Here is a 10,000-nt window from a genome sequence, read left to right as displayed (position 1 = left end):
ACCTCAGTAGAGACGGATACAGATGACCTCAGTAGAGATGGATACAGATGACCTCAGTAGAGATGGATACAGATGACCTCAGTAGAGATGGATACAGATGACCTCAGTAGAGATGGATACAGATGACCTCAGTAGAGATGGATACAGATGACCTCAGTAGAGATGGATACAGATGACCTCAGTAGAGACGGATACAGATGACCTCAGTAGAGACGGATACAGATGACCTCAGTAGAGATGGATACAGATGACCTCAGTAGAGACGGATACAGATGACCTCAGTAGAGACGGATACAGATGACCTCAGTAGAGACGGATACAGATGACCTCAGTAGAGACGGATACAGATGACCTCAGTAGAGACGGATACAGATGACCTCAGTAGAGATGGATACAGATGACCTCAGTAGAGATGGATACAGATGACCTCAGTAGAGATGGATACAGATGACCTCAGTAGAGACGGATACAGATGACCTCAGTAGAGATGGATACAGATGACCTCAGTAGAGATGGATACAGATGACCTCAGTAGAGATGGATACAGATGACCTCAGTAGAGACGGATACAGATGACCTCAGTAGAGACGGATACAGATGACCTCAGTAGAGACGGATACAGATGACCTCAGTAGAGACGGATACAGATGACCTCAGTAGAGACGGATACAGATGGCCTCAGTAGAGACGGATACAGATGACCTCAGTAGAGACGGATACAGATGACCTCAGTAGAGATGGATACAGATGACCTCAGTAGAGACGGATACAGATGACCTCAGTAGAGACGGATACAGATGACCTCAGTAGAGACGGATACAGATGACCTCAGTAGAGACGGATACAGATGACCTCAGTAGAGACGGATACAGATGACCTCAGTAGAGATGGATACAGATGACCTCAGTAGAGATGGATACAGATGGCCTCAGTAGAGATGGATACAGATGACCTCAGTAGAGATGGATACAGATGACCTCAGTAGAGATGGATACAGATGACCTCAGTAGAGACGGATACAGATGACCTCAGTAGAGACGGATACAGATGACCTCAGTAGAGACGGATACAGATGACCTCAGTAGAGACGGATACAGATGACCTCAGTAGAGACGGATACAGATGGCCTCAGTAGAGACGGATACAGATGACCTCAGTAGAGACGGATACAGATGACCTCAGTAGAGATGGATACAGATGACCTCAGTAGAGACGGATACAGATGACCTCAGTAGAGACGGATACAGATGACCTCAATAGAGACGGATACAGATGACCTCAGTAGAGACGGATACAGATGACCTCAGTAGAGACGGATACAGATGACCTCAGTAGAGATGGATACAGATGACCTCAGTAGAGATGGATACAGATGACCTCAGTAGAGATGGATACAGATGACCTCAGTAGAGATGGATACAGATGACCTCAGTAGAGACGGATACAGATGACCTCAGTAGAGATGGATACAGATGGCCTCAGTAGAGATGGATACAGATGACCTCAGTAGAGACGGATACAGATGACCTCAGTAGAGACGGATACAGATGACCTCAGTAGAGACGGATACAGATGACCTCAGTAGAGACGGATACAGATGACCTCAGTAGAGACGGATACAGATGACCTCAGTAGAGATGGATACAGATGACCTCAGTAGAGACGGATACAGATGACCTCAGTAGAGACGGATACAGATGACCTCAGTAGAGACGGATACAGATGACCTCAGTAGAGACGGATACAGATGACCTCAGTAGAGACGGATCCAGATGACCTCAGTAGAGACGGATACAGATTACCTCAGTAGAGACGGATACAGATGACCTCAGTAGAGACGGATACAGATGACCTCAGTAGAGATGGATACAGATGACCTCAGTAGAGATGGATACAGGTGACCTCAGTAGAGACGGATACAGATGACCTCAGTAGAGACGGATACAGATGACCTCAGTAGAGATGGATACAGATGACCTCAGTAGAGATGGATACAGATGACCTCAGTAGAGATGGATACAGATGACCTCAGTAGAGATGGATACAGATGACCTCAGTAGAGATGGATACAGATGACCTCAGTAGAGATGGATACAGGTGACCTCAGTAGAGACGGATACAGATGACCTCAGTAGAGATGGATACAGATGACCTCAGTAGAGATGGATACAGATGACCTCAGTAGAGATGGATACAGATGACCTCAGTAGAGATGGATACAGATGACCTCAGTAGAGATGGATACAGATGACCTCAGTAGAGATGGATACAGGTGACCTCAGTAGAGATGGATACAGGTGACCTCAGTAGAGATGGATACAGATGACCTCAGTAGAGACGGATACAGATGACCTCAGTAGAGACGGATACAGATGACCTCAGTAGAGATGGATACAGATGACCTCAGTAGAGATGGATACAGATGACCTCAGTAGAGATGGATACAGATGACCTCAGTAGAGATGGATACAGATGACCTCAGTAGAGATGGATACAGATGACCTCAGTAGAGATGGATACAGATGACCTCAGTAGAGACGGATACAGATGACCTCAGTAGAGACGGATACAGATGACCTCAGTAGAGATGGATACAGATGACCTCACTAGAGATGGATACAGGTGACCTCAGTAGAGATGGATACAGGTGACCTCAGTAGAGATGGATACAGATGACCTCAGTAGAGACGGATACAGATGACCTCAGTAGAGATGGATACAGATGACCTCAGTAGAGATGGATACAGGTGACCTCAGTAGAGACGGATACAGATGACCTCAGTAGAGATGGATACAGATGACCTCAGTAGAGATGGATACAGATGACCTCAGTAGAGATGGATACAGATGACCTCAGTAGAGATGGATACAGATGACCTCAGTAGAGACGGATACAGATGACCTCAGTAGAGATGGATACAGATGACCTCAGTAGAGATGGATACAGGTGACCTCAGTAGAGATGGATACAGATGACCTCAGTAGAGATGGATACAGATGACCTCAGTAGAGATGGATACAGATGACCTCAGTAGAGATGGATACAGATGACCTCAGTAGAGATGGATACAGATGACCTCAGTAGAGATGGATACAGATGACCTCAGTAGAGATGGATACAGATGACCTCAGTAGAGATGGATACAGATGACCTCAGTAGAGATGGATACAGATGACCTCAGTAGAGATGGATACAGATGACCTCAGTAGAGATGGATACAGATGACCTCAGTAGAGATGGATACAGATGACCTCAGTAGAGACGGATACAGATGACCTCAGTAGAGACGGATACAGATGACCTCAGTAGAGATGGATACAGATGACCTCAGTAGAGATGGATACAGATGACCTCAGTAGAGATGGATACAGATGACCTCAGTAGAGATGGATACAGATGACCTCAGTAGAGATGGATACAGATGACCTCAGTAGAGATGGATACAGATGACCTCAGTAGAGATGGATACAGATGACCTCAGTAGAGATGGATACAGATGACCTCAGTAGAGACGGATACAGATGACCTCAGTAGAGACGGATACAGATGACCTCAGTAGAGATGGATACAGATGACCTCAGTAGAGATGGATACAGATGACCTCAGTAGAGATGGATACAGATGACCTCAGTAGAGATGGATACAGATGACCTCAGTAGAGATGGATACAGATGACCTCAGTAGAGACGGATACAGATGACCTCAGTAGAGACGGATACAGATGACCTCAGTAGAGATGGATACAGATGACCTCAGTAGAGATGGATACAGATGACCTCAGTAGAGATGGATACAGATGACCTCAGTAGAGATGGATACAGATGACCTCAGTAGAGATGGATACAGATGACCTCAGTAGAGACGGATACAGATGACCTCAGTAGAGATGGATACAGATGACCTCAGTAGAGATGGATACAGATGACCTCAGTAGAGATGGATACAGATGACCTCAGTAGAGATGGATACAGATGACCTCAGTAGAGATGGATACAGATGACCTCAGTAGAGATGGATACAGATGACCTCAGTAGAGATGGATACAGATGACCTCAGTAGAGATGGATACAGATGATATAAGTAGAAAAAAGGGTTGCAAAAGGTTTATTCAGCCGTCCCTATAGGAGAACCCTTTCTGGTTCCAGGTAGAACTATTTTGTGGTCCATGTAGAACCGCCTGTGGAAAGGGTTCTTCTACATGGAACTCAAAAGGGTTCTTCTACATGGAATTCAAAAGGGTTCTTCTACATGGAACCCAAAAGGGTTCTTCTACATGGAACCCAAAAGGGTTCTTCTACATGGAACTCAAAAGGGTTCTTCTACATGGAATTCAAAAGGGTTCTTCCTGAACTCAAAAGGGTTCTTCAAAAGGTTTTCCTATGGGGACAGCCAAATAACAATTTTACTGTAGATTCTAGATTGTTCTTTTTTCTAAGAGTGGACATGTGTACAGAAAGGACTAGTAAAGATGTATACATGCACTGCCATAAGGACTTAAAGCTTCTGAAACTGTTTTCATTATCGTATCAACAGTCCCATTTTAATGATATACGAGATGTGCATGGCACCAGGCCGGTTTTCATAAACACAGAGTGTTCGTCCCAAATAAACACCCTTTTTCCTAGTGCACTAAATTTTTGACCAGAGTCTTATGGCCAAGCCCTGACCAAAACTAGTACACTGTAAAGGAGGGAGGGGGAGAGAGAGGGAGGGAGAGGGAGAGAGAGGGAGGGAGGGGGAGAGAGAGAGGGATGGAGGGAGAGGGATGGAGGGAGAGAGGGATGGAGAGAGAAATGTCTGAGCGTACAGATATTAATAAATGTATTAACTCCACAGAGAGGGTGAATCCATCAGGCTCCTCACAGAGAGGTTGAACCACTGCCCAGAGGATGACTTGTGTGTTGCTCATCCCTCTCTTGTCTTCTCTCTCTCTCCCTTTCTCTCTCAATCTCTCCATCTCTATCTCTTAATTTCTATCTCTTATTTTTCTCTTATCTTCTACAGAGATACTTCTACTTGGACAAGGGCATCCTGAAGTATGCCAAGTGTGGTGCTGACGTGAGTACAAAGATCTGCTGGCCCTCTGTCCCCATTCTGTCTGCTAGGACACTCATTAATCACACACAGCTATCACAGAAAGCACATCAGACTGACTTTCTCTCCTACAGCATCTGAAATACATGTTTTTTGGGGGACCAATTGTTTATTGATTTTTAAAAAGAAACATTAAAAAACAATGTAAACACATTTTTTAAAAAGGGTGGAGGCAACCAGTAATGTTATAGTACAAACTAAAGAAAACCAGAGGATGTGAGAGGATGTTACGGTAAGATCTCAGGTTCTGATATACTGCTGGGGCTGGGTTGTCAGGTTCTGAGATACTGCTGGGACTGGGTTGTCAGGTTCTGAGATACTGCTGGGGCTGGGTTGTCAGGTTCTGAGATACTGCTGGGGCTGGGTTGTCAGGTTCTGATATACTGCTGGGGCTGGGTTGTCAGGTTCTGAGATACTGCTGGGACTGGGTTGTCAGGTTCTGATATACTGCTGGGGCTGGGTTGTCAGGTTCTGAGATACTGCTGGGACTGGGTTGTCAGGTTCTGAGATACTGCTGGGACTGGGTTGTCAGGTTCTGAGATACTGCTGTGGCTGGGTTGTCAGGTTCTGAGATACTGCTGTGGCTGGGTTGTCAGGTTCTGAGATCCTGCTGGGACTGGGTTGTCAGGTTCTGAGATACTGCTGGGGCTGGGTTGTCAGGTTCTGATATACTGCTGGGGCTGGGTTGTCAGGTTCTGAGATACTGCTGGGACTGGGTTGTCAGGTTCTGAGATACTGCTGGGACTGGGTTGTCAGGTTCTGAGATACTGCTGTGGCTGGGTTGTCAGGTTCTGAGATCCTGCTGGGACTGGGTTGTCAGGTTCTGATATACTGCTGGGACTGGGTTGTCAGGTTCTGAGATACTGCTGGGGTTGGGTTGTCAGGTTCTGAGATACTGCTGGGACTGGGTTGTCAGGTTCTGATATACTGCTGGGACTGGGTTGTCAGGTTCTGAGATACTGCTGGGACTGGGTTGTCAGGTCCTGAGATACTGCTGGGACTGGGTTGTGTTAAGTGCCTTGCTCAAGGGCACATCGGCAGATTCATCAATCCTCTTAACTGCTAGGCTACCTGCGGTTCTAGGCTACCTGCAGTGCTAGGCTACCTGCAGTGCTAGTCTACCTGCCGTGCTAAGCTTCCTGCAGTGCTAGACGACCTGCAGTGCTAGGCTACCTGCCGTGCTAAGCTACATGCTGTCATGTTTATTTATTTATTTATTTTACCTTTATTTAACTAGGCAAGTCAGTTAAGAACAAATCCTTATTTTCAATGACTGTCTAGGAACAGTGGGTTAACTGCCTGTCAGCTCAGGGATTTGAACTTGTGGGAGGCTTAATGCAGTTACGATAAATCAAATGTTCCCACATGTCAAAGTCACCCTGAATGTCCGTGTACAGGAAGAGTTAAAACCAGCCAGGACCATACTGAATAATAATGTCCCAATGTTCAACCAGTGTATCTGTGCAGAGACATGCAGTCTGTGTACCATACGACACCAACTGTGTCCCAAATAACACCCTATTCCCTGCCCTGGTCAAAAGTAGTGCACTATATAGAGTAGGGCTGCCCAACCCTCTTCCTGGAGATCTACTGTCCTGTAGGTTTTCAGTCCAACCCTGATTTAGCATATCTGATTCAGCTAGTTACGGTCTTGTTGAGCAGCTAATTAGTAGAATCAGATGTGTTAAATTAGACTGAAAACCCACAGGATGGTAGTTCTCCAGGAAGAGGGTTGGGCTGAAAACCCACAGGATGGTAGTTCTCCAGGAAGAGGGTTGGGCTGAAAACCCACAGGATGGTAGTTCTCCAGGAAGAGGGTTGGGCTGAAAACCCACAGGATGGTAGTTCTCCAGGAAGAGGGTTGGGCTGAAAACCCACAGGATGGTAGTTCTTCAGGAAGAGGGTTGGGCTGAAAACCCACAGGATGGTAGTTCTCCAGGAAGACGGTTGGGCTGAAAACCCACAGGATGGTAGTTCTCCAGGAAGAGGGTTGGGCTGAAAACCCACAGGATGGTAGTTCTCCAGGAAGAGGGTTGGGCTGAAAACCAACAGGATGGTAGTACTCCAGGAAGAGGGTTGGGCTGAAAACCCACAGGATGGTAGTTCTCCAGGAAGAGGGTTGGGCTGAAAACCCACAGGATGGTAGTTCTCCAGGAAGAGGGTTGGGCTGAAAACCCACAGGCTGGTAGTACTCCAGGAAGAGGGTTGGGCTGAAAACCTACAGGATGGTAGTTCTCCAGGAAGAGGGTTGGGCTGAAAACCCACAGGATGGTAGTTCTCCAGGAAGAGGGTTGGGCTGAAAACCCACAGGATGGTAGTTCTCCAGGAAGAGGGTTGGGCTGAAAACCCACAGGATGGTAGTTCTCCAGGAAGATGGTTGGGCTGAAAACCCACAGGATGGTAGTTCTCCAGGAAGAGGTTTGGGCTGAAAACCCACAGGATGGTAGTTCTCCAGGAAGAGGGTTGGGCTGAAAACCCACAGGATGGTAGTTCTCCAGGAAGAGGGTTGGGCTGAAAACCCATTGGATGGTAGTTCTCCAGGAAGAGGGTTGGGCTGAAAACCCACAGGATGGTAGTTCTCCAGGAAGAGGGTTGGGCTGAAAACCCACAGGATGGTAGTTCTCCAGGAAGAGGGTTGGGCTGAAAACCCACAGGATGGTAGTTCTCCAGGAAGACGGTTGGGCTGAAAACCCACAGGATGGTAGTTCTCCAGGAAGAGGGTTGGGCTGAAAACCCACAGGATGGTAGTTCTCCAGGAAGAGGGTTGGGCTGAAAACCCACAGGATGGTAGTTCTCCAGGAAGAGGGTTGGGCTGAAAACCCACAGGATGGTAGTTCTCCAGGAAGAGGGTTGGGCTGAAAACCCACAGGATGGTAGTTCTCCAGGAAGAGGGTTGGGCTGAAAACCCACTGGATGGTAGTTCTCCAGGAAGAGGGTTGGGCTGAAAACCCACAGGATGGTAGTTCTCCAGGAATAGGGTTGGGCTGAAAACCCACAGGATGGTAGTTCTCCAGGAAGAAGGTTGGGCTGAAAACCCACAGGATGGTAGTTCTCCAGGAAGAGGGTTGGGCTGAAAACCCACAGGATGGTAGTTCTCCAGGAAGAGGGTTGGGCTGAAAACCCACAGGATGGTAGTTCTCCAGGAAGAGGGTTGGGCAGCCTTGATATATGGAATACGGTGCCATTTGGGATGCAGACTTCTGTCTCTTTCAGCAATAATGCTTCTACACGGTCAGCCATTACTCAGACCTTCTTAATGTTCCTGTCTTTCAGATTGAGAAGTTAGACGGCTGTGTTGTCATGGTTATTAATGTTTCTGTCTTTCAGATTGAGAAGTTACATGGCTGTGTTGTCATGGTTATTAATGTTCCTGTCTTTCAGATTGAGAAGTTACATGGCTGTGTTGACGTGGTTATAAATGTTCCTGTCTTTCAGATTGAGAAGGGGAAGTTACATGGCTGTATTGACGTGGTTATTAATGTTCCTGTCTTTCAGATTGAGAAGTTACACGGCTGTGTTGACGTGGTTATAAATGTTCCTGTCTTTCAGATTGAGAAGGGGAAGTTACATGGCTGTATTGACGTGGTTATTAATGTTCCTGTCTTTCAGATTGAGAAGTTACATGGCTGTATTGACGTGGTTATAAATGTTCCTGTCTTTCAGATTGAGAAGTTACACGGCTGTATTGACATGGTTATTAATGTTCCTGTCTTTCAGATTGAGAAGAGGAAGTTACATGGCTGTATTGACGTGGTTATTAATGTTCCTGTCTTTCAGATTGAGAAGGGGAAGTTACATGGCTGTATTGACGTGGTTATTAATGTTCCTGTCTTTCAGATTGAGAAGTTACATGGCTGTGTTGACGTGGTTATAAATGTTCCTGTCTTTCAGATTGAGAAGGGGAAGTTACATGGATGGCTGTATTGACGTGGTTATTAATGTTCCTGTCTTTCAGATTGAGAAGTTACATGGCTGTATTGACGTGGTTATTAATGTTCCTGTCTTTCAGATTGAGAAGTTACACGGCTGTATTGACATGGTTATTAATGTTCCTGTCTTTCAGATTGAGAAGGGGAAGTTACATGGCTGTATTGACGTGGTTATTAATGTTCCTGTCTTTCAGATTGAGAAGTTACACGGCTGTATTGACATGGTTATTAATGTTCCTGTCTTTCAGATTGAGAAGGGGAAGTTACACGGCTGTATTGACATGGTTATTAATGTTCCTGTCTTTCAGATTGAGAAGTTACACGGCTGTATTGACATGGTTATTAATGTTTCTGTCTTTCAGATTGAGAAGGGGAAGTTACATGGCTGTATTGACGTGGTTATTAATGTTCCTGTCTTTCAGATTGAGAAGGGGAAGTTACATGGCTGTGTTGATGTGGTTATAAATGTTCCTGTCTTTCAGATTGAGAAGGGGAAGTTACATGGCTGTATTGACGTGGTTATTAATGTTCCTGTCTTTCAGATTGAGAAGTTACATGGCTGTATTGACGTGGTTATAAATGTTCCTGTCTTTCAGATTGAGAAGTTACACGGCTGTATTGACATGGTTATTAATGTTCCTGTCTTTCAGATTGAGAAGGGGAAGTTACATGGCTGTATTGACGTGGTTATTAATGTTCCTGTCTTTCAGATTGAGAAGTTACATGGCTGTATTGACGTGGTTATTAATGTTCCTGTCTTTCAGATTGAGAAGGGGAAGTTACATGGCTGTATTGACGTGGTTATTAATGTTCCTGTCTTTCAGATTGAGAAGTTACACGGCTGTATTGACATGGTTATTAATGTTCCTGTCTTTCAGATTGAGAAGGGGAAGTTACACGGCTGTATTGACATGGTTATTAATGTTCCTGTCTTTCAGATTGAGAAGTTACATGGCTGTATTGACGTGGTTATAAA

At 45.7% G+C, this 10,000-nt stretch overlaps 1 protein-coding gene across 4 annotated transcripts in view; it reads left to right on the top strand.

Moving 5' to 3' along the window:
* The window catches only part of LOC110515064 (oxysterol-binding protein-related protein 3), a 129,201-nt gene that overhangs the window by 70,200 nt on the left and 49,001 nt on the right, over window positions 1-10,000 (top strand). For all 4 annotated transcript variants that reach the window (XM_090187202.1, XM_090187215.1, XM_090187198.1 and 1 more), the window contains one exon: window positions 5,006-5,059. In XM_090187202.1, the coding sequence (XP_090043328.1) occupies window positions 5,006-5,059 (54 nt within the window). The remainder of the gene's footprint in view (window positions 1-5,005; window positions 5,060-10,000) is intronic.

The sequence above is a fragment of the Oncorhynchus mykiss genome, chromosome 2 (assembly GCF_057628025.1).
Source record: "Oncorhynchus mykiss isolate SJ-2025 chromosome 2, ASM5762802v1, whole genome shotgun sequence".
NCBI classification, from domain to species: Eukaryota; Metazoa; Chordata; class Actinopteri; order Salmoniformes; family Salmonidae; genus Oncorhynchus; species Oncorhynchus mykiss.
This window is presented reverse-complemented; position numbering and strand designations above follow the sequence as displayed.